General features: G+C 41.0%; 1 protein-coding gene and 1 long non-coding RNA gene across 2 annotated transcripts; both read left to right on the plus strand.

The window, feature by feature from the left end:
• Window positions 1-205: 205 nt before the first annotated feature.
• On the plus strand, window positions 206-12,390 carry LOC110508513 (uncharacterized). The gene is made up of 4 exons (XM_090225358.1): window positions 206-592; window positions 10,168-10,289; window positions 10,436-10,550; window positions 10,752-12,390. Exons 1-4 carry the CDS (start codon window positions 397-399, stop codon window positions 11,804-11,806), a joined length of 1,488 nt encoding a protein of 495 aa, XP_090081484.1. The 5' UTR covers window positions 206-396; the 3' UTR covers window positions 11,807-12,390.
• Window positions 12,391-16,871: 4,481 nt separating this feature from the next.
• LOC149970717 (uncharacterized) lies at window positions 16,872-24,374 on the plus strand. The gene is made up of 2 exons (XR_016492823.1): window positions 16,872-17,026; window positions 20,894-24,374. It is a non-coding gene; the product is annotated as an uncharacterized LOC149970717 (long non-coding RNA).
• Window positions 24,375-25,676: the final 1,302 nt, after the last annotated feature.

The raw sequence follows: 25,676 nt of genomic DNA on the forward strand, positions 1-25,676 counted from the left end.
TATGCCCTGGGTTTGGTAATTTAGCGTTAAATATCTAGTGTGAACTAGTTTTGGCCTTTTAACATAAAAAAATCCGGAATCTGTGTGAACTAGTTCATTTTGTATTTTGTATGACGTCGTTTTCCAACTTCACCGCAATGTTTTTTTAGTATCTTATTCAATACCCCGTCCAGCTGGTGGCGGTAATGCAACATTAACATTGAATGCCAACTGCTGTTAAACCCCATCGAAGAAGCACGTCAGGCGTTGAAAGGAAGTGGAATTGAGGACGCACATAGCGTTACTACTTACGTTGTTACTAGTTATAAGTATCTACGGATTTAGTGCACATTCGCATCGAAATTGTATACTTTTCGTCACACAGAGAATACAAAACTGTAATTTGGGCTGGACAACATGGCGCAGTTGGTATCCATTATGGAGGTTTTAGCTAAAGCAGCTGTAGCAGAAATTAACAAACGTGTTGATGATAGCTGTGCAGTTATACGTTTGGAAATTACCCAAAGCCAGCGAGATATTGATGTACTGAAAAGGAAGTGTCAAATGATGGAGAGCGAGCTGAAGAAGACACGAGGACAAGTCAGGAAAAAAGGTAGATGTGTATGATAATTTTATGCTTCAGTTCGAAAACTCGGCTAGTCGAACGAGTGCGCTCACGTTTTCCCATAAGACCTTCGCTTGAAAAACAAGAAGTGGCAATAGTACCGTTTGTCCATTTTGGACGCCGTAGTCAGTATACACTTCCTCAAAATAGTCCGAATGAATCTAAGAAGAAATGTAATCAATATTGACGTTTTTGCCAAAGTTCTGTCGCGCAATTTTACACCTAAGATGTTGGCAGTATTTTTCTATTTAAAAAAAAATGTACATTCGTTTTTTTTAATTAACGAATCAATACAGGAAGTACATGTGGAAACACGTGTGTGTGTGTGTGTGTATGTATGTGTGTGTATATATATACACACAAAGGACAATTGGGCCAGGGGTTACAATATCACATTGCACAAGGACCTTAGGGCCATACATACACTTATCATTTATTTTTTGTTAGAGTATTTAATTGTCTTAAAATACAAAAAGAAATGTAACTGTAAGGTAAGAATGTGGTTTTTGTAAATTTGCATTTGTGAATATAAAATTTGGCCAAAAGAATAATGAAATGAGTTACATAAAATTGTTTCAACTTATTTCTATTGCTGGTAAAATATCCAAGCAGTACATCTCTCCATAATAGTGTAAAATCTTCATAAATGTGTTCAATTATAAATCTACTGATGTCTTGCCACAGTTTCCTTACAAACACAATGCCAAAAAAGATGCAACACTGTTTCTGGGTGGTCAATACAAAAGGTACAATTTGAGTTTGTTTTCCTTAAACTTCTTCACATAGTGGTTGGCAGGATATTATTTATGAAATGTTTTAAAGGAAACTTCCTTAATTTAGTGAACAAGTAGGTATGTGTGTGGCAACATCCACACTTTTTTTCCAACAAATATTATCAATAAAAACTTTCCAATAAGGCATTGCATAAGGTATAGATAGATACAACATCCTGCTGAAACAAGGTTTGTATCGCTCTGTTGTTGAATGGACCAAAAGAGAAATGAATCTTTCCTACTTATGAGTCAACAGGGTTAATGGAAGGTAGGCTCTGAGGGTCAGGTCTTGACACCTTCCTGAGTAATAAAGCAACACCTGAGGGAATGGCATTTAAGACAATTGCAAAATCTTTAGGTGTTACATGGACCTTGTAAAGTGATAAGAATTCCTTATAACTGAGTAAAAGACCCTGAAAAGACATGAAATCGAGTCTTCTGTCGTTGAATGACATACTTTGACGAATCCCTACAGTTGACCAATCAACGACGAAGGGGCGTAGACATCGGCTCCGAACTTCAGCTTGCCCCCGGAATCAAATGTGCGCACGAACAGCCGAAAAAAACTTAATCGAAGTGCAAAACAAACAAAGTCAATGTCATAAGATGTACGAACTCTACCGAACTGTTTTGGTTGGGAAGCAAGCCTATACCTTTGTTCGTGTTGACAGAAAATTGCAACCCTACTATTACCCTTGTTTACACTGAGCTGCACTGGGGTTGGACAGCATGTTTGTGTAGAGCAAGACACTTTGGGGCCAGCACAAGATACATCTCGGAAATCATGTAAATCCAGGGATGAGAAATGTGTCGTACTCCAAATGGTGTCTGTGTTTGGAAGATTATTGGTGGCCATAGACTTCATCTTTGGCCTAACACCCATACCAATTTCTTCTCCAAAGACCGGCTTCTCGTGCATTATCACTTAATCAAAAAATCCCCAAACTATGGATGCTCCTCTGAAGTACAATAATTAATTGGTCATTTTAAATGTGTATTTTACCATATTTAGACATCTTATGTTTTAGTCAAGTCAACTACAGTTGACTTGACATAGGTTGGAGTCATTAACTCATTTTTCAACCACTCCACAAATTTCTTGTTAACAAACTATAGTTTTGACAAGTCGGTTAGGACATATGCACAAAGTATAACACAAGTAATTTTCCCAACAATTATTTACAGACATTATTTCACTATCGCAATTCCAGTGGGTCAGAAGTTTACATACACTTGGTTGACTGTGCATTTAAATAGCTTGGAAAATTCCAGAAAATGTCATGCCATTTGAAGCTTCTGATAAATTGTCAATTAGCCTGAGTCAATTGGAGGTGGACTTGTGGATGTATTTCAAGACCTACCTTCAAACTCAATGCCTCTTTGCTTGATATCATGGGAAAATCAAAAGAAATCAGCCAAAATCAGAAAAAAAGATTGTAGACCTCCACACGTCTGGTTCATCCTTGGGAGCAATTTCAAAATGCCTGAAGGTACCACGTTCATCTGTACAAACAATAGTACGCAAGTATAAACACCATGGGACCACGCAGCCGTCATACCGCTCGGGGAAGAGATGCGTTCTGTCTCCTAGAGTTGAAGGTATTTTGGTGCAAAAAGTGCAAATGAATCCCAGAACAGCAAAGAACCTTGTGAAGATGCTGGAGGAAACCGGTACAAAGTATCTATATACACAGTAAAACGAGTCCTGTATCGACACAACCTGAAAGGCCGCTCAGCAAGGAAGAAGCCACTGCTCCAAAACCGCCATAAAAAAGGCAGACTACGGTTTGCAACTGCACATGGGGACAAAGATTGTACTTTTTGGAGAAATGTCCCCTGGTCTGATGAAACAAAAATAGAACTGTTTGGCCATAATGACCATTGTTATGTTTGGAGAAAAAGGGGGAGGCTTGCAAGCCGAAGAACACCATCCCAACCGTGACGCATGGGTGTGGCAGCATCATGTTGTGGGGGTGCTTTGCTGCAGGAGGGACTGGTGCACTTCACAAAATAGATAGTTTTCCTACCTCATGATTCTATGTGGATATACTGAAGCAACACCTCAAGACATCAGTCAGGAAGTTAAAGCTTGGTTGCAAATGTGTCTTCCAAATGGACAATGACCCATAAGCATACTTTCAAAGTCAAGGTATTGGAGTGGCCATCACAATGCCCTGACCTCAATCCCATGGAAAATCTGTGGGCAGAACTGAAAAGGCGTGTGTGAGCAAGGAGGCCTACAAACCTGACTCAGTTACACCAGCTCTGTCAGGAGGAATGGGCCAAAACTCACCAAATTTATTGTGGGAAGCTTGTGGAAGGCTACCCAAAATGTTTGACCCAAGTAAAAAAAAAAAATGTAAAGGCAATGCTACCAAATACTAATTTGAGTGTATGTAAACTTCTGACCCACTGGGAATGTGATGAAAAATAAAAGCTGAAATAAATAATTCTCTACTATTCTGACATTTCACATTCTTAAAATAAAGTGGTGATCCTAACTGACCTAAACATGGAATTTTTACTAGGATTAAATGTCAGGAATTGTGAAAAACCGAGTTTAAATGTATTTGGCTAAGTGTATGTAAACCTCCGACTTCAACTGTATATGCACTGAATTTGTGATGATTTAAGCGCACTGTTTGACGAAATATTTAAGACAGAAGACTAGATGGGGTCTGACCATATTTGATTATGCTGGGTGCGGTGTTAAAAAAACATCTGGGATTTGTTTTGGAGAAACAACCCCTATTCCCCTAACCCTTGTTCTCTTTACGTGACACAGGTATGTATCACATGCACTTGACCAATAGGGCCTGACCTACAGCATATCATCATTATCAGTAAATTGGTTATAACTCTGACACTGATACGTAAACAGCAAAATGGATGCAGATGGTGTGATAAACTCCAATTGGGGAATGTTTGGTTGCTCAGGAGGTAAAGTGGAGCTAAGTCATGTGTGAAATAAATGACTAGTTGTGGAAAATACTGGAGATCAAGAAAAAGGTAAGGAGCAAGCTCCGCGTGCGTATTATGTGTGCCAAACGGGTGCTGTTAGATTAAAATATATTTCTGACCATTTGGAACAATACTATATAAATTAAGCATACCAGAGTAACCATTTTTGGCCCTTTGTTACAGCAAAGACTAAAACAGTCGACATGCAATTGTAGACATGGAACGGTTTATTATTCAAGGGTCGCTTTATTTTAAAACTTAAATGGTTGATTTGCGTTTCAACTAAGGAATGACATGAACAAATTATTGATTGATACTGTAGCCTATATAAGCATTGATAGGCCTAAGTAAATTAGTATTAGGACTAAACAGGATGTGCTCTTAGGCCTACAGCTTGGTGGTTATACAAGGCTTATATACATACTAAGCCTACCAATGGCACTACTTAATGATAGTAGTAATAAACAATGAGGTAAAGAAAGAGGGTTTATTATAAATACACATTTCTGACCAGTTGGAACAGTGTAAACACTAAGTAAGTAATACCAGAGGCTGTTCTAATAAAACATTCTAAAGCCTTCAAATCAAATCAAATCAAATTTTATTTGTCACATACACATGGTTAGCAGATGTTAATGCGAGTGTAGCGAAATGCTTGTGCTTCTAGTTCCGACAATGCAGTAATAACAAGTAATCTAACTAACAATTCCAAAACTACTGTCTTGTACACAGTGTAAGGGGATGAAGAATATGTACATAAGGATATATGAATGAGTGATGGTACAGAGCAGCATAGGCAAGATACAGTAGATGGTATCGAGTACAGTATGTACAAATGAGATGAGTATGTAAACAAAGTGGCAGCATAGCAAATATAGCAAATAGCAAATATTAACAAACAGCCGAATTTGTGAAATTGTTTCTGACGTGGTTGTGTGAGGCTTGGTGCTCACGGAATCAGTAGGCTATTAAACAAACTCACAGGCAACACAAGCAGGCGCAGTCTTATTTCTGTAGATATTACAGCCTTATTCCAAAATGAATTCGTTTTTTCCCCCCTCAATCTACACAATACCCCATAATAATGGCAAAGCAAAAACAGGTTTAGGAATTTTGCAAATGTATTAGAAATAAAAATCACATTTACATACAGTGCCTTGTGAAAGTATTCGGCCCCCTTGAACTTTGCGACCTTTTGCCACATTTCAGGCTTCAAACATAAAGATATAAAACTGTATTTTTTTGTGAAGAATCAACAACAAGTGGGACACAATCTTGAAGTGGAACGACATTTATTGGATATTTCAAACTTTTTTTAACAAATCAAAAACTGAAAAATTGGGCGTGCAAAATTATTCAGCCCCCTTAAGTTAATACTTTGTAGCGCCACCTTTTGCTGCAATTACAGCTGTAAGTCGCTTGGGGTATGTCTCTATCAGTTTTGCACATCGAGAGACTGACATTTTTTCCCATTCCTCCTTGCAAAACAGCTCGAGCTCAGTGAGGTTGGATGGAGAGCATTTGTGAACAGCAGTTTTCAGTTCTTTCCACAGATTCTCGATTGGATTCAGGTCTGGACTTTGACTTGGCCATTCTAACACCTGGATATGTTTATTTTTGAACCATTCCATTGTAGATTTTGCTTTATGTTTTGGATCATTGTCTTGTTGGAAGACAAATCTCCGTCCCAGTCTCAGGTCTTTTGCAGACTCCATCAGGTTTTCTTCCAGAATGGTCCTGTATTTGGCTCCATCCATCTTCCCATCAATTTTAACCATCTTCCCTGTCCCTGCTGAAGAAAAGCAGGCCCAAACCATGATGCTGCCACCACCATGTTTGACAGTGGGGATGGTGTGTTCAGGGTGATGAGCTGTTTTGCTTTTACGCCAAACATAACGTTTTGCATTGTTGCCAAAAAATTGAATTTTGGTTTCATCTGACCAGAGCACCTTCTTCCACATGTTTGGTGTGTCTCCCAGGTGGCTTGTGGCAAACTTTAACCGACACTTTTTATGGATATCTTTAAGAAATGGCTTTCTTCTTGCCACTCTTCCATAAAGGCCAGATTTGTGCAATATACGACTGATTGTTGTCCTATGGACAGAGTCTCCCACCTCAGCTGTAGATCTCTGCAGTTCATCCAGAGTGATCATGGGCCTCTTGGCTGCATCTCTGATCAGTCTTCTCCTTGTATGAGCGGAAAGTTTAGAGGGACGGCCAGGTCTTGGTAGATTTGCAGTGGTCTGATACTCCTTCCATTTCAATATTATCGCTTGCACAGTGCTCCTTGGGATGTTTAAAGCTTGGGAAATCTTTTTGTATCCAAATCCGGCTTTAAACTTCTTCACAACAGTATCTCGGACCTGCCTGGTGTGTTCCTTGTTCTTCATGATGCTCTCTGCGCTTTTAACGGACCTCTGAGACTATCACAGTGCAGGTGCATTTATACGGAGACTTGATTACACACAGGTGGATTGCATTTATCATCATTAGTCATTTAGGTCAACATTGGATTATTCAGAGATCCTCACTGAACTTCTGGAGAGAGTTTGCTGCACTGAAAGTAAAGGGGCTGAATAATTTTGCACAGCCAAGTTTTCAGTTTTTGATTTGTTAAAAAAGTTTGAAATATCCAATAAATGTCGTTCCACTTCATGATTGTGTCCCACTTGTTGTTGATTCGTCACAAAAAATACAGTTTTATATCTTTATGTTTGAAGCCTGAAATGTGGCAAAAGGTCGCAAAGTTCAAGGGGGCCGAATACTTTCGCAAGGCACTGTATGTATTCAGACCCTTTACTCAGCACCTTGAAGCGATTACAGCCTCGAGTCTTGGGTATGACGCTACAAGCTTGGCACACCTGTATTTTGGGGGGTTTCTCGCATTTCTCTGCAGATCTTCTCAAGCTCTATCAGGTTGGATGGGGAGCGTTGCTGCACAGCTATTTTAATGTCTCTCCAGAGATTTTCGATTGGGTTCAAGTCTGGGCTCTGGCTGGGCCACTGAAGGACATTGAGACTTGTGTGCTTAAGGTTCTTGTCCTGTTGGAAGGTGAACCGTCGCCCCATTCTGAAGTCCTGAGCGCCCTGGAGCAGGTTTTTGTCAAGGATCCCCCTCTACTTTCCTCCGTTCATCTTTCCCTCAGTCCCTGCCACTGGAAAAACATCCCCACAGCAAGGTGCTGCCACCACCATGCTTCACTGTAGAGATGGTGCCAGGTGTCCTCCAGATGTGACGCTTGGCATTCAGGCCAAAGAGTTCAATCTTGGTTTCATCAAACCAGATAATGCAGTTTCTCATGGTCTGAGAGTCTTTAGGTTCCTTTTGGCAAACTCCAAGCAGGTGGTCATGCATTTAACTGAAGAATGGCTTCTGTCTGGCCACTACCTTAATTAAAGGCTTGATTGGTGGAGCACGGCAAATATGGTTGTCCTTCTGGAAGGTTCTCCCATCTCCACAGAATAACTCGAGCTGGCTGAGTGACCATCGGGTTCTTGGTCACCTCTCTGACCAAGGCCCATGTCCCCCGATTGCTCAGTTTGGCCGGGAAGCCAGCTCTAGGAAGTCTTGGTGGTTCCAAACTTCTTCCATTTAAGAATGCCGCCCAAGGGCTGTCTGAGGGCTCGATGAAGTCTGCCCGCTGCATATCCAACACAGCCTTGTCTGTTGCCTCCTGGCGTGCCAGCGGGATACTGCGGGGATGGGTCAAGCATCACCTGTGTCGATCTCATGCTGCACCAGATGAGTCTGACCCACCTCTTCCTCACTCGGCTCACAGAGGGCTGTGCCGTGGAGGTAGCAGGGGGAATGTGACAGGGGGGCTGGGCAAATGTCACACACAGATGTGTGTGTGGGGGGGGGGGGGGGGGGGGGGATGACGCACAGTCCTGCCCCCTACTGTCAGTCATTATTCCCTTCCCTTTCATGGGTGCCAGCACACCTGTGACTGTGCAGAGCTGCATAGTTGTGGGCTCACACTGAGTCCAACCTGGCACAAATATCTGGCCTCACCAGGGTTACTGTGGAACCATGTCCACCAGGGCGGAGCAGGGCACCCCCTCCACAGTGACAGGAACATGACAAAAGTCCCCAACACAGGTCCGGCCCAGCACAACAACAGGCTCCGTCCGCTTGCCCTCGTCTGCTTTTGGGGGAAGTGGAGCCTTGCTTCCCCGTCTGCCAGTGGGCTCCTCCTGCGTCTATTACTCAGTCCGGAGCGCAGTAGCCCGGGCTGTACACACTGTCCATAGCGCCTCCTCAGTGCTCCCACTAAAGCACCATAATAACGTCTGTCCTCGGGGCTAATCAATATCAAACAGGCCAGAGCATCATCAGTGAGGCATAAAGCCAATTGCAGTGCCCTATCCTCATTCGACCACCCCCTAAAATGAGCTAACAGTTCAAACTGAGCCTGAAAATCCGCCTTACCGGACAACTTCAGGGTCTTAACAGATACGGACGCAGCCGGGAACTGGGCGCCGCCATGTTTGTTTATATCCTGAGCCCCAGATTCCTCGTCCCGCCGCGTCGACGGCACCCCTTCGGTCCGCCCACCAGAATCCGTGCGAAGCACAGTCGACGAGGCACCCATGTCACAAGAATGGAAGACCCATAGCTGCATCTGCTGCAGAGGAAAAGTTCATCTGAGTTTCCAGCCTCAGAAATGGACAATTGTCTGCACCTCAGATTGCAGGCCAAATAAATGCCTCAGAGTTCAAGTAACATACACATCTCAACAGGACACCAATAAGATGAAGAGACTTGCTTGGGCCAAGAAACATGAGCAATGGACGTTAGACCCTGTGGAAATCTGTCTTTTGGCTTGATGAGTCCAAATTTGAGATTTTTGGTTCCAACCGCCGTGTCTTTATGAGACACAGAGTAGGTGAATGTCTGATCTCTGCATGTGTGGTTCCCACCGTGAAGCATGGAGGTGGTGTGGGGGTGCTTTGCTGGTGACAATGTCAGTGATTTATTTAGAATTCAAGGCACACTTAACCAGCATGGCTACCACAGCATTCTGCAGTGATAAGCCTGTCTCACTATGCGCAAACGGGACAATGACAGGACAGTGAACCAACACAGGCTGTGTAAGGGCTAATTGACCAAGAAGGAGAGGGATGGAGTGCTGCATCAGATGACCTGGCCTCCACATTCACCCGACCTCAACGCAATTGAGAGGTTTTAGGATGAGTTGTACCACAGAGTGAAGAGAAAGGAGCCAACGAGTGCTCAGCATATGGGAACTCCTTCAAGACTGTTGGAAAAGCATTCCGGGCGACTACCTCATGAAGGTAGTTGAGAGAATTCCAAGAGTGTGCAAAGCTGTCATCTTGGCAGAGTGGCTACTTTGAAGAATCTCATATTAAATATATTTTCATGTAACACTTTTCGTTGCTAAATGATTCCATATGTGTTATTTCATCATTTTGATGTCTTCACTATTATTCTACCATGTAGAAAATAGTACAAATAAAGAAACCCATGATTATTTATATATTTTTTGCTACTGTTCGACTAAAGATGGCTTGGTCTAACAGCAGCCTGTCGACCAAACAATCGACCAGTTTTATGAATGGGGTCAGCCCTAAACTAATTTCTCATTCCTGGATTGAGGTAAGTTTTCTGAGCCATGTCTCATACTGGCCCCGCAGTGTCTTGATCTACACAGTTATGCTGTCTGACCCCAGTGCGCTCGGTGTAAACAAGAGTAACGTAGGGTCGGCATCTTCTGGCAATTAATTCATGATAAATTCGTTGCACATGCAAAACCCAAGTGTGTGTGTGTGAATAGCCATAATATTTGACTGAATACAATTATTTTGCAGTTCTTTACCCCATGGCATCAGAGGGATCTTCATATCCAGTCAAGATTGTTTTGAACAAGCAGAAGAGTAAATCACAGTGGAGAGATGGAGAGATGGCTGTTGAAGAGGACTCTCAACCCCAGGTGTGACGCATCACCTTTTACAGTTACAGAGACCTGACCTCTTGGATCAATTCTGTTATTGGAATATCAGCTTTTGTGTGATTCATGGGAATGAGAAGTGTTAAATATGGTGTGTCCAGAATGATAACCTCAGTCCCTTGTTACAGCCTACAGATGTAGAGCAGCGAGCAGAGACTGAACCCATACTGATCAAAGATGAAGAGACAGCAGAGGATGTGTGGAAGACTGACCTTCAGGAAGAGCTCATGATCACTGGAGAGGGTGGGTGCAACCATAAGTGATACTGCTCTGTCTGTGAAAGTGTGGATATGGCGGTATGCCCGTTCCAAGTTACTACATTGGTGTTTTATGTTCTGGCATATGGAGTGCACGTACACACTCAGTCAATTCTAAAGCATCCATGTTTTGCAACTGTTAAGGGTCTTTTGTAATGTTTATTTTATGTTTGTCCCAAATCTTTAGAGTCTGGTTCCAAGTCTGGGAAACCACCATCCTTTGAGCAACGGCACTTTGATGAGGACTTCATCACACAACCCAACATATCTCCTGAAGACTCAGTGGAACATTACCCCAATTCTGATGGTCCAGAGGAACCAGGCACACCCCGGTGTACGTCTACAGAGGTGTTTAGCACAGAGCAGCACCAGCCAGCCGAGGATGAGGACTCGCTAGAGCAAGTGATGGTGAAGGATGAGAAAAGGGAGCTGGATCAGACCACGGCCCTGGAAGGACCTGACCAGTTTGTCATGGATGAGACTGATGGGCAGCTGTGGACCTCTGTGGATCCAGATAGAGACACTGACCCTGATGGTCACCCAGATTTCTCCTTTCATGCCATAGAGGAGTACTCTCAGAATATCTCAATTTTCCCATCTCACAGTGGGCTGCCATCCCTACCTACTATGATAGATGATGGAGGGCCATCCCTTCACTCTATAGGGAAACCACATGCTAACATGTTCAGTGCAGCAGCACACATGAAAAAACATGTCAGGACATTGGCTGATGAGACTAGACAACAGATGCCAGAAGGACAGAGCAGCGAAACACTGAACTCTAATAATGATGAAAGTAGTTTAGCTCTACAGCCAAGGCAGCATCAGCACAGGGCTTCAGAAGCAACAGTGAGAATGAGTGAGTGCATGACAGGGTCAAACATGGCCACCACCTCCACCTTCTCTGGATACAGCCTGAGTCGCAGTAGTTTTAACATGGTGAAGAGAATGAGGACTCAGTGGAGGTCGGGCGGCACCACAGGAGAGAAACCGTACACCTGCGAACAGTGTGGCAGGAGTTTCCCCAAGCAGTACAACCTGATCAGACATGCTGTGGTCCACAGCGGGGAGAAGCCCTACAAGTGCTCACAGTGTGGGAAATGCTTCACCCAGCGCTCCAGTATGAAGTCACATCAGAGAACTCACATAGGAGAGAGTCCAGTGTCTCAATATGGGGTACCCCCATACCCTGGGGATCCACACGCAAGTTTAATGTTGTCTCAGACGAGATGGAACAAATAAAACATGGCATAGCTTGTCTAACACTTTCTGTGAAAATGGGGTACAGCAGGTGTTTTGAGACATTTTGACATGCTTTTCCTCCTAATTGATTTGTGAAATGGTTTTCATGTTTGACTGTTGACAGCTCCACAGTTTTATTTGAACAACCTATTTACAACTTAATCAGTCAAATGTTATTTAATCAAATGTAGAAAGAAAGAGTCAACCCTGCGCCTTTAGATAAAGAAAACGTATAGTAGCCATTTTAGTATGTGTTGTCTACTTAAACAAACACTATGTTGAACAATTTCTTGCTACAAGGGACAGTCTCGTATCAAGTCAGGTTAATAACTCAACTTTATTTCTTGAATTATATTTTTTGAAAGTTATATTGCAAGGCAATAAAATGTTTCAGTTCAACAGTTTACATGTTAATGTACAGTGCCTTCAGAAAGTATTCATACCCCTTGACTTTTTACAGCTTGAATTTAAAATTGATTAAATTAATATTTGTTGTCACTTGCCTTTCACATAATACTCAATGTCAAAGTTGAATCTTATATTTTAGAAATGTATACAAATTAATTAAAAATGAAAAGCTGAAATGTCTTGAGTCAGTAAGTATTCAACCCCTTTGTTAGGGCAAGCCTAAATAAGTTGAAGAGTAAACATTTTCTTAACAAGTTGGACTCACTGTGTGCAATAAGTGTTTAACATAATCATTAAAAAAACAACCATCTCTGTACCCCACAGGTAGTTTTGTGTGGTGTACAGTCAGTGAATTTCAAACACAGATTGAACAACAGACCAGGGAGGTTTTCTAATGCCTTGCAGAGAAGGGCACCTATTGGTAGATGGGTAAAACAAAGCAGACATTGAATATAATTTTGAGCATGGTGAAGTTATTAAATTACACTTTGAATGGTGTACCAATACACCCGAGTCACAACAAAGATACAGGCGTCCTTCCTGACTTAGTTGCCGCAGAGGAAGGAAAACTCTCTGGGATTTCACCATGAGGCCAATGATGACTTTAAAATGGCTGTGATAAGAGAGAACTGAGGATGGATCAACAACATTGTAGTTACTCCACAATACTAACCTAATTGACAGTGGGATAACAAGGAACCTGTACAGACAAACAATGTTTCAAAACATGCATCCTGTTTGTAACAAGGCACTAAAGTAAGTGCTAACCAAGAAGCCAATGAATGTTCCTGAGTGGCCGAGTTATAGTTTTGACTTAAATGTACATGAAAATCAATACCAAGACCTGAAAATGGTTGTCTAGCAATAATCAACAACGACAGCAATAATCAACAGTTTATTATTTTCATAATTCTGTAATGTGCAGAATCCAGGTGTGGATAGAGACATTGATCAATGAGAATTCAACCTATATTCACCCACTCAAAAAAGTGTTGTTTTATCACTATGCTTTCAACCATCTAAAAGCACATCCAAATTCCAATGGAAAAACTATGTCTGATTTTTGGTTTAGTTCTTACCCAAATCTATCAATGCGCTTTCAACCATTTTAAAAGCACAGCAATGTTCAAGTTGGAACACAACGTCAGATATTGTTTATTTATACAACAGAGTAATGTGTTATCATGGTGCTTCATTAATAGCAGAACTAAATCACCTGGATTACATTAAAAGTACATGATGCAAGTGATCAATGCTGTTTGAGATTCTGCACAGATTATTACAGCAATGTTGAAGTTCTCCACAGACCTACTATGACATATGCATGCTATCTTGAACATGTTTGCTTTGTGATTACATTAGAATAAATGTATAGTTTCAGTAACCTTAAAATGTGGCCATGGATGTTGTGGTAGCAATTCTATAGGAAGAGAGAAACTGCAGATTCTTTGAAACAACACTTTATTATAAGATTTGCAAAAAATGAGAATCAACCATCCACTCAACAGTGCTTAGTTGAAAGCTTAATGAACAGTGTCGGTTCTCAGCTTTTATAGATAAGTACTTTTTTTTGCATGCATGGCAGTCAGCAGATAGTGTGTAAAAGGCCATTAGTTGTCTGTTCAGCTTTAAGATAGATGGTTGAGCCGTCCGGCTATCAACCTTGTGCTAACTGCATTCACAACAGCAAACACTATAATGTGCTCCTTTCTGCAAGTTTCCATACATGTGACTTTCTGTAGATAGTAAACCCACATGATGTCACATGCTGCAGTCACACCCAAACGGACCTTTGGTCTTAAGTCCCACAAAGACAAGTTTGTATCAGGTTAGAAAAAACACTAGCATATAACGAGACATTTCTTTAACAAGCATTTAAGCTTTCTGCTGATATCAGATATGTCTATGTCCTGGGAAATATTCTTGTTACTTACAACCTCATGCTAATCGCATTAGCCTACGTTAGCTCAACCGTCACTTGGAGGACCCACCGATCCCGAAGAATTAAACAATCACTAAAGGGTGTACATTTGAGGGTTCTGTGTTGATACAGTATGTAGGGACTTGTTATTGGTGTAAAAAGACAAAGAAACTCATGCCAGACATCACTATTTGATAGAGCAGGGTCACAAGGCACCATATGGTACAACCAGTGAAACAAGAGATAACATACTTGGTGGTTTTGATGTCACGAAGTACATTACACGTGATTGAGTAGGAACAATGCATTCTTTGGCATGACCAAACACTCCTCGTAGACTCAGGAAAACCCTAGGGGTTTTAATCTCGTGAGACACTTTATTCCGTTTTATTCTAAAATAGGTGCATAGAATTGACGAAAGGGATGATGGGTCACGAGTAAGTAAAGTGGCCTTCCTGTGAACAGAAGTTATCATGTTTGTTTTGACTGTAATTTAAAACGTTTTATTCACCTGGTAAAGTAAACGTTAGACGGAAAGACAGAGGTAGAGTATGATGGTGATTGAGAGGGCTTCTGAGTTAAAGGAAACAGATGTAGACTAGTGAAGGTAACAAAAGGAAATGGGAAGTTAATTGGAAAGTAAGAATTTCAAAATGTAATTGTTTGGACTGATTGAGATTGAGCTAAGTGAAAACTAACGAAATGTTAATTTTCTCTCCCCTTGAAAGGTTTCCCGAACAGTTAGTGAAATTCTGCAGTTTTATAAGTATAAAGGTATACATAATTGGCCGTAAAGGGAGCTCCTAAATAAGTAAGGCCTGGCCATTGGTTTCTTTGTTTTTGCCCATCCTTTCACCACACACACACACAACTCACCCGTTATGAATATGTTAAGTGGTGTTAGTACCCTGTTTGATTTATTATGTGGGGTCTTTTTTACCTGTAAAACTAGGTAAGCAGAATGATGGAACTATTTGAAATGTTTTAAATGGGTTTGGAAGAACACGGAAAGAAAATACTTAATAGGGCTGATTGACCTATGACCTTTGTTCTGACTTCTTGGTGAGGCCTGATCACCCTCACTAGAAAGACTGAAGACATTGGGTGAGATTTAAATTGGCTATGTAAACACGAATAATTAGGCAGAAGTTTATCATTTAGCAATAGTCCTATGTGTGATTCGGAACACGAGAAGGTGCTGCCCTGAATGAGGGACACCTGTCTCTAGTCTATTTTATAGGATACAATTATTTCCTTATGGAGTTATGAAGAGTTAAAATTCAAATTTGATTTGTTATTCTAATTTGTTAATTTTTGATTTAACAGGTAGCCTTAGGTAAATATGCAAATGTGTTTCTTCACATGTCTGCCTATGAAAGGAAGAACATTTTTTTCCCACCTCTAGTTTAATATGAAGAAGTGTATTGCTGTTGCTTTGCTTCCATAGCAAATCTCATCAGATTGCGTCTGCTGTATTGTCAGAATGTCTCCCTAAGGATTGTCCCTCTGACTCTCTGACCCTGTAACTTTCAGTGAGATCGCCAAGATGATAAGGTTAGTATTAGCCAATTTGGGGAAAATGGTTTAGACTGTGTATTCTTATTCTCTTTGACATTTGCTTTAGGAATGTTGTATTAAGAAAATTGGGAAGGTTATCATTTGTCCAACGGTAGTTTTCTGAATAAAAAATGGCTTAACTTTTGTTTTAGTTTGTCCTCTTTAGAAGTCATGGCGAAGTTGACCACAGATGGTGTTTAGATGCATGGAAGGGATAAATTGATAGTCAAGAACAGTGTGAACCTTAACCACCCTAACCGGCTGAAGAAATGGCGTTCACTTCCGACCTTGTGCTTCCGAGCAACCTGTACACAGCATCCAGTCGAAGCTATCAACTGCCTTTTCTCTCATGCTTTGTCTCTCAGGAGTGCGACATGAGTCCACATGGAGTGAGCATGGAGAGAGATCCGGTCAAAACGTATTTCATGCTGCTCTTGTACTGGTAGGAACATGGACAAGACTTAATTCCGTTACCCGTTGTTTAAAATTTTAGCGGCCTTAAGCATTCTAATACAGTTAAATAGTTAACACACACACACGGACGCAGCGGCCTATGGCACCGCATCTCAGTGCAAGAGGCGTCACTACAGTCCCTGGTTCGAATCCAGGCTGTATCTCATCTGGCCGTGATTGGGAATACCATAGGGCGGCTCACAATTTGCCTAGCGTCATCCGGGCCGTCATTGTAAATAAGAATTTGTTCTTAACTGACTTGCCTAGTTAAATAAAGGTTACACACACACCACACTAATCAAAACCTATTTCTTTCACTTACTTGCTGTGTTGTTTCGTTGTTCATTTGTTCAGTCGTTGCATTCTCAACCAGGATTTCTATGGAACGCCGTTTGGACCTTTGCATGTCAAAAAAGATACATGTCAAATAGCACGACAATCTGTTTCAGTAGCTATAGTTGGCTAGCTAACTATATAGCTAGGTGTCATCTAAAATAACTCTAATTTATAAGACAGTTCTTATTTGATTAATGGTGGTCGCACCCATCTATATGAAGCTAGCCACAATAAGGATTAGCCACAATAGTGGACTTTGCGGTTAGCCTTCAAAATAAAGTATGGCATAATTCAACTATTTGTATTCATTTGCATCACTGTCAATGACACTTATTTTGAAAGAAACCACAAATTCCACTGTTGTGCCTAATTCTTATTGTGGCTAACTTCACAACACATAACCATGTCCGGTCGAGTACCACTAGCCAGATGAAGCTGGCTGGCTGATTGTTTGCTTTGGGCAACAGGGTTAAGTAGCTGGCTAGCTATTTTTTTTCATGAACTGAAGTTCAATTTCAATAGGCGAACAACAAGTGGCAACCTAGGTAATACTTACTCACAAGGATTCCTAAATCATTTCTAAGAATAATGAAATTATTTATTTATTTATCATTATTTTCAGGCAGGTTGTATTGGTGCTAGCTAGGTACCAACCTAAAGCTAGCTACCCCAGGAGTTGTGGTCGAACAATGGCGCTTTATGGTCGAACAATGGCGCTTTATTACCAACGCGGTATTGTAAACACATCGTTCGTGGCAGTGTTTGCTTGTTTGCAGACTATTTTGTACAGCTTTGACAGTGCTACTGTATCTTTGACACACAAAGACCCAAACGACATTCCATAGTATGTATGTTGTGAAGCAAATAGCAGTGACGCTATTACTGTGTAACAGGGGGCAACATCTGAAAAATAGCGCACTTGGTAGTATGTACCGGTGCTCGACCAGTCGGCAAAAGCCAACATCACCCACAACAGAGAACAGTTGATTGTCAAGGGCAATGAATTCCATTATTTTAGCTTTAATGGATTTCGCCTTTGAGTTGTGTCGCTCAAATTGTCTTAACCTTTCAAATGACTGTCCAAATGACTTGTTGACTGTTCGATCTACACAGCAGACATTGTGTGGGCTAGGTTAGGAATGCTGTGTTGCACGTGTAGCGCAACATTTTACATTATTACGTCAAGTAACTACATTATATAGGTACGCACGCTAGCTGACATCGGTGTTAAACTAGACATCGGGCCAATACTGATTTTGGCATTTTTAGCTAATATCTGTTGATTCCGATATGTTCACCATTATATCGTGCATCCCTAATGTGAAGGGTTGAAACTTGAGGTCGACCGATTATGATTTTTCAGCGCTGATACCGATTATTGGATGACCAAAAAAGCCGATAATCGGCCAATTTTCTTTAAATTATTATTCTTATTTTTTTTGTAATAATGACAATTACAACAATACTGAATGAACACTTATTTTAACTTAATATAATACATCAATAAAATCAATTTAGCCTCAAATAAAATGAAACATGTTCAATTTGGTTTAAATAATGCAAAAACAAAGTGTTGGAGAAGAAAGTAAAAGTGCAAAATGTGCCATGTAAAAAAAGCTAATGTTTAAGTTCCTTGCTCAGAACATGAGAACATATGAAAGCTGGTGGTTCCTTTTAACAGGAAGAAGTTTTAGGTTGTAGTTATTATAGGATATATAGGACAATTTCTCTCTATACGATTTGTATTTCATATACCTTTGACTATTGGATGTTCTTATAGGCACTTTAGTGTTGCCAGTGTAACAGTATAGCTTCCGTCCCTCTCCTCGCCCCTACCTGGGCTCGAACCAAGACCACATCGACAACAGCCACCCTCGAAGCAGCGTTACCCATCGCTCCACGAAAGCTGCGGCCCTTGCAGGGCAAGGGGAACAACCATTCCAAGTCTCAGAGCGAGTGACGTTTGAAACGCTATTAGCGTGCACCCCGCTAACTAGCTAGCCATTTCACATCGGTTACACCAGCCTAATCTCAGGAGTTGATAGGCTTGAAGTCATTAACAGCTCAATGCTTGAAGCACAGGGACAAGCTGCTGGCAAAACGCACAAAAGTGCTGTTTGAATGAATAATTACGAGCCTGCTGGTGCCTACCATCGCTCAGTCAGACTGCTTTATCAAATCATAGACTTAATTATAACATAATAACACACAGAAATACAAACATTAGGTCATTAATATGGTCGAATCCGGAAACTACCATCTCGAAAACAAGACGTTTATTCTTTCAGTGAAATACGGAACTGTTCCGTATTTTATCTAACGGGTGGCATCCATAAGTCTAAATATTCCTGTTACATTGCACAACCTTCAATGTTATGTCATAATTACGTAAAATTCTGGCAATTAGGCAACCCAAACTGTTGCATATACCCTGACTCTGCGTGCAATGATCGCAAGAGAAGTGACCATTTCACCTGGTTATTATTGCCTGCTGTCCTGGATTTCTTTTAGCTAAATATGCAGGTTTAAAAATATATACTTCTGTGTATTGATTTTAAGAAAGGCATTGATGTTTATGGTTAGGCACAGTCTTGCAACCATTGTGCTTTTTTTGCAAATGCACTTTTGTTAAATCATCCCACGTTTGGCAAAGTTGGCTGTCTTTGTTAGGAAGAAACAATTTTCACAGAGTTCGCAACAAGCCAGGTTAGCAGGCAATATTAACTAAATATGTAGGTTTAAAAATATATACTTGTGTATTGATTTTAAGAAAGGCATTGATGTTTATGGTTAGGTACATGTTGGAGCAAAGACAGTCCTTTTTCGCGAATACGCACCGCATCGATTGTATGCAACGCAGGACACGCTAGATAAACTAGTAATATCATCAACCATGTGTAGTTAACTAATGATTATGATTAATTGATTGTTTTTATAAGATAAGTTTAGTGCTAGCTAGGAACTTACCTTGGCTTCTTACTGCATTCACGTAACAAGCAGGCTCCTCATGGAGTGCAATGTAAGACAGGTGGTTAGAGCGTTGGACTAGTTAACCGTAAGGTTGCAAGATTGAATCCCTGAGCTGACAAGGTAAAAATCTGTCGTTCTGCCCCTGAACAAGGCAGTTAACCCACCGTTCCTAGGCCGTCATTAAAAATAAGAATGTGTTCTTAACTGACTTGCCTCGTTTAAATAAAGGATAAATAAAGGTGTACAAAAATAAAATAAATAAATTCGGCCAAATCGGTGTTCAAAAATACCGATTTCCGATTGTTATGAAAACTTGAAATCGGCCCTAATTAATCGTCCATTCCGATTAATTGGTCGACTTCTAGTTAAAACAGAGGTCGCTTACAATTGTAATGTAACATGTGTAAGAGTCTTTCCTCTTCCTTTCCTCTTTTTCCTCATGTTAATGCTAGTTTAATGAAAATGCTTGTAAGTCATTTTCTATTAATCAAATTTATTTATATCAAATTTATTTATATAGCCCTTCGGACATCAGCTGATATCTCAAAGTGCTGTACAGAAACCCAGCCTAAAACCCCAAACAGCAAGCAATGCAGGTGTAGAAGCACGGTGGCTAGGAAAAACTCCCTAGAAAGGCCAGAACCTAGGAAGAAACCTAGAGAGGAACCAGGCTATGAGGGGTGGCCAGTCCTCTTCTCTTCTTTATGGTATTTGTGCCTTTTAATTGGTAACGGTTTTGAACCAATACTGCAACGTCTGAATATACTACTGGGGTCTCATTTATAAAAATGTTCTTAGATTTTTACTTGAACTTAGTTGTAAGATCATTTCTGACGGTGTGCTTACATTTGATTCATAAAAGATACTGAGCATAAAAAAAACTTTATTACGCAGGTTCTAAGAAGCCCATTTGTAACTTACGCAACTGTGATCTATAAATCTCAAATTAACTTAAAATTGACGGTACCTGAACGTTCCTTAAATTTTTTGTTTCTTTATTTCTTAATTTTATATATATATATATATATATATATTATTATTATTATTTTTATTATTATTATTATTATTATTATTTTTACCTGCAGGAATATTACATTTTTTCTATCTCAGGATTGTGCCCTGGAATCACATAACTCATAACCATGTCATATCATCCCCATAGCTGCTTCAACAGAGAATCACAACCCCTGTCTCTAACCAGGATAGGTCTGCTTCAACAGAATTATTCCAATTGGAAATCACCCTGCTTCAACAGGATGTTTGCCCTAGAATTACTTCTTGGACTTCCCCTATTCAGAAATAACTCTGCTACAACAAAGTTTCTAACTGGGGATGCCTTTGCTACAACAATGACATAATGTGCACAACCTGTTCTTAGAACATGATTTTCTATGATGTTTAAAAGAAAATCAGTCTCACCCTGAATTTATTTTGTCTGTTAGGAATGGCGTATCCACTCACTGACACTCCCGGCAGGTCCGAGAAGGGTCCCACCTGAGCTCCCTTGTGCAGTTAACTTCGGTCTCCTCGGGTGCAATCAGCAAGCGGAGTTAGCATCCCATCCTCGTCGACAAATTGTGGTAGCAATTCTATAGGAAGAGAGAAACTGCAGATTATTTTAAACACCACTTTTATAAGATATGCAAAAAAATTAGAATCAACCATGCATAGTTGAAAGCTCAATGAACAGTGTCGGTTCTCAGCTTTTATAGAGAAGCACATCCTTTTTGTATATGTGGCAGTCAGCAGGATAGTGTGTAAAAGACAATTAGTTGTATTTACAGATTTAAGATGGCATGAGGTTGATAGCCCGAGGGCTCAACCATCAGGAAGGATTCACAACAGCAAACACTATAATGTGCTCCTTTCTGCAAGTTTCCATACATGTGACTTTCTGTAGATAGTAAACCCACGGGATGTCACATGCTGCGGTTGCAACCAAAGGGACCTTAGCTATATGCCCAGTCTTAAGTCCCACAAAGACAAGTTTGAATCAGGTTAGAAAACACAGCAGCATATAACAAGAGACATTCTTTAAATAGTAAAACTTGGGATAGCATGACTAATTATGTAATTTTACACGACATTTCCTCACTTTTGAGACATTCTAAGTTTTAAGGTTAAGTGTTACATTAGTTTGTAGATAGCCTTAACTTTACAAAAGCAACATTTGAATTGCGTTTGGTTGACAAGGCAACCAAATAGAAACATTTAAAGGATATGTACTATACCTGCTTGGATAGTTCCATCTGAGCCACTGGCTTAACTCCATTCTTTAACTTTTATTTTTGTTTGAGATGTGAATCCAACATATAATTTGTTAACTTATCAACAAGTTAATAGGCTATTTATTGTATTTCAAAAGTGATATTGAATTGTGTTTGGTTGTCAACACACCCAAATACAGGAGGCGAGAGAGTCAGCTTTGGGAGTGTGGAGAAGAGCAGTTTTGGTTGAGTGACCCGTCTTGAAGCCTGACTGTTTAGGGTCAAGAAGACCGTCCTGAGAGAGATAGCGAGAGAGTTGGTCAGAGACAGAATGCTCAAGTGTTTTGGAAAGAAAAGAAAGAAGGGATATCGGTCTGTAATTTTTGACATCAGGAGTCAAGTGTTTCTTCAAGTTTCTCAAGTTTCTTGATGAGCGGAGCGCCTCGGGCCATTTTTAAGTCAGAGGGGACGCAACCAATGATCAAGGATGTGGGAAGTGAGGAATGGGAGAAGGTCTGGAGAAGGGTATGGGGTCAAGTGGGCAGGTTGTTGGGCGGCCAGACCTCACTAGCCACAGTATTTCAGCTGGAGAGAGAAGGGAGAAAGAGTTCAAGGCGTAGGGTAGTTCTGTATGAGTGAGACTAGCTGAGTGAATGAGGAGCGGATGTCGTCAACCTTCTTTTCAAAGGGGTTGACAAAGTCATCCACAGAGAGGGAGGGGGAATGGGGTGGAGGATTGAGGGAGGAGAAGATTCAAAATGGTTTCCTAGGGTTAGAGGCTTGAAATTTAGAGTGATAGAAAGTAGCTTTAGAAGCGGATGCATAGATAGAGAGGATGGAGTAAAAGGATGAAAGGTTCTCTGGAAGTTTCGTTTTCCTCCATTTTCGCTCAGCTGCCTGCAGCCCTGTTCTGTAAGGTCGCAATGAGTCACTCAGCCACGGAGCAGGAGTGAATAGCCGAGCCAGCCGGGAGGAAAGGGGACAATGCGAGTCAAATGATGCGGAAAGGGAGGAGAGTAGGGTCAAATAGACAGGAGGGAGAAAGATTTAGCAAAAGGGAGAGATGATAGGGTAGAAGAGGGGAGACTAGTGGGAGAGCGAGCGACGATTGCGACAGTGCATGTCCATCTAGGTAGGGGCTGAGTTGCTAGTGTTGGAGGAGAGGGAGACACAAAATGAAAAAAAGTAGTGATCAGAGACCTGGAGGGGGTTGTTGTGAGATAAGTAGGCGAACAGCCTCTAGTAAAGATGAGGTCAAGTGTATTGCCTGCCATGGGAGTGGATTGGGAAAGGGTGAGGTCCAAAGAGGCAAGGAGGGGAAAGAGAGAGTTGGAAAGAAATAAATTGAAGGCAGACATCGGGAGGTTAAAGTCGCCAAGTATGGAGAGCGGTGAGCCGTCATCAGGAAGAAATTAGCTTATCAAGGTGTCAAGCTCATTGAGGAACTCTCTAAGGGCACTTGAGGAGCGACCAAATGCTCTCGGATTATGAGAGAAAGCGAAGTCAGATGATGAGAGAGCAGCTGGAATAGCAGTGTTCTCTGGCGTGATTCGTTCTCTATCAGGGCCAAAAGTCACGCGACTGAAAGGCAGCATAGGCTGAGATGAACTTGTCATTCTTGACCACAGATTGACATTTACAAACGCTGCCAGGGAACGGTAATTCCACATGGGTTGTGCATACAGGGTACACTAAATGATACATTTGTATTTATTTATTCAATTAGGCAAGTCAGTTATGAACAAATTCTTATTTTACAATCACGGCCTACCCCAGCCAAACTCTCCCTTAACCCCGATGACGCTGTGCCAATTGTGCGCCGCAATATGGGACTCCCGATTATGGGCGGTTGTGATACAGCCTGGGATCGAACCAGGGTCTGTAGTGATGCCTCTAGCACTGAGATGCAGTGCCTTAGACTGCTGCGCCACTCTGGAGCCCAAAAGGGTTGCAGCCAAGTGGTGGGGAGCGTCTGTAACACCTACAAGGAGAGGAGCGAACAGGTATAGAGAACACACACATAGTTGCCAGACCTAGTCTGGCTTTAATTCCAAGTTGTTTACAAATTAATAATTGATATGTTGGATTCACGTCTCCTTCTCAACCAAAAATATCCCATAGGTGGTGCTGCCCAGCCTATCGTTGTCCCCCACAATAAAATCGGGGAGGGGACTGTGACTCTGTGTCCGTAAATTAGTCACACGCGATATCTCAGACAGCACAGGCTCGATTTTGAAGAAAACATTTTCCACAAAAAATTATGCGTCTTGTCTGCATCATTCGTAGGGGAAGACATGTTTACTGTTGCCTTGGGTCTGTACATTTTGCCATTTTATAGTTTTTCTCCAATAGTTTCAACTGTTTTCAAAACACTCTACAGAATAAAACCTACTTCCCTCTTTTTCTGTTCCTTTCCCCTCCCTATGGTTTCTCAGAACTCTAGAATTCCTGAAGCATCACCTTGACAAGATAGCTTCTTATTCCTCAAACATCAATATGCATGCCTGGAACCTCGCGGCAGGTAGCCTAGTGGTTAGAGCGTTGGGCCAGTAACTGAAAGGTTGCTAGATCGAATTCCCGAGCTGACAAGGTAAAAATCTGTTGTTCTGCCCCTGAACAAGGCAGTTAACCCACTGTTCCTAGGCTGTCATTGTAAATAAGAATTTGTGCTTAACTGACTTGCCTAGTTACATAAATAAATAGTTTGGGCTCCAAACCTTCTCAGGTGTGTGCATTTATCTACGTCTGCCACGCTGTCATAGTGACTGGATAACTGGCTGTGTTTGAGGTCCAAACAGTCTGGTGAGTTTGTGTCTGTATACTGTATTTTCTTTGATAATGCAATCTTCCAATTTCCATGCTTGTTTTTTGATTATTAATTGTATTTTATTATTTCCTCCAGAGAGTCCTCACAACCTTGACTGGGTAAAGTTCATGATGCCGTGCACCTTAACAAGGGCCTCAGGACCAGTGGAAGCAAAATAGCTCCATAACTTCAAAGATTCATCACCATATTGTACAGTATGGTGTTGTTTTCTGCTTGTGTATTCTATTTGCATGTCATCCAACAAATGTAAATGCCTGGAGTTTGCTAAATGGCTTTGGCATTTGGAGTGGAACCGGTGCTTTGGTAGGATGACATGAAAATAGAGATATTTTGCCACCTGTGTGTAAATCAGCTATAATGCATGTGCAATGCAATAGTTAGGGGAGACTGGGGGCAATTGTTACAGTTTTGTCTTTTAATCTATTGCTCAGCGATCACTTTAACTAGGCCAGTAATCTTTTTATTTATTAACTTACATCGGTCTCCTAATCATTCATACCGTTTATATGTCTGTACTGTACATAAGATGGTCGGATCACAATATTGATTTTAATCAGAAATGTCCAGACGTTACATTTGCCCCTGTGCCAGATGCAATTGTAACAGTAGCTGGAGCCAAACGTAACACCTAAAAAAAAATGTCAAAAAAGAATCCACTTAACTTAAAAGATATTCATGTTTTTGAATTATATTATGATAGACAATAATAACACCCATGTTTGTGCATGACCGTTCGGTTCCTCTCGACATCATCTGTGCCCGGTTTTTCCAAAAGTATCTTAAGGCTAAGTTCATCGTTAGAAATATGAACTTAGCCTTAAAATGCTTTTGGGAAACCGGGCCCAGAATAGTCTTATGGTGTCCAGATCATATCTGTTTACAACTTATTTAGCACTCTACAGGACCCAAAGTCTATTTAAAGTTGAATTTGTATAAGTCATGTATAATTCATACAATCTTAAAGTTAAAATCACTTGTTTCATTCGGCTGCTTGGCTCAGGGTAATTTTAACACTGCATTACCATTGCACCCAACCCAGCAGTCATGACAAAACCTCATGTGCCTAGTAAGAGACAACAAGTGACACGTCATTCATGTCAATGTTTTTCCCTCATCCATCTACATACACACAATTCCCCATAACAACAAAGAGAAAACATATTTTTAGAAATGTTTTAATACTTTATTGAA

This window comes from Oncorhynchus mykiss, chromosome 28, assembly GCF_057628025.1.
Source record: "Oncorhynchus mykiss isolate SJ-2025 chromosome 28, ASM5762802v1, whole genome shotgun sequence".
In the NCBI taxonomy this organism is placed as follows: Eukaryota; Metazoa; Chordata; class Actinopteri; order Salmoniformes; family Salmonidae; genus Oncorhynchus; species Oncorhynchus mykiss.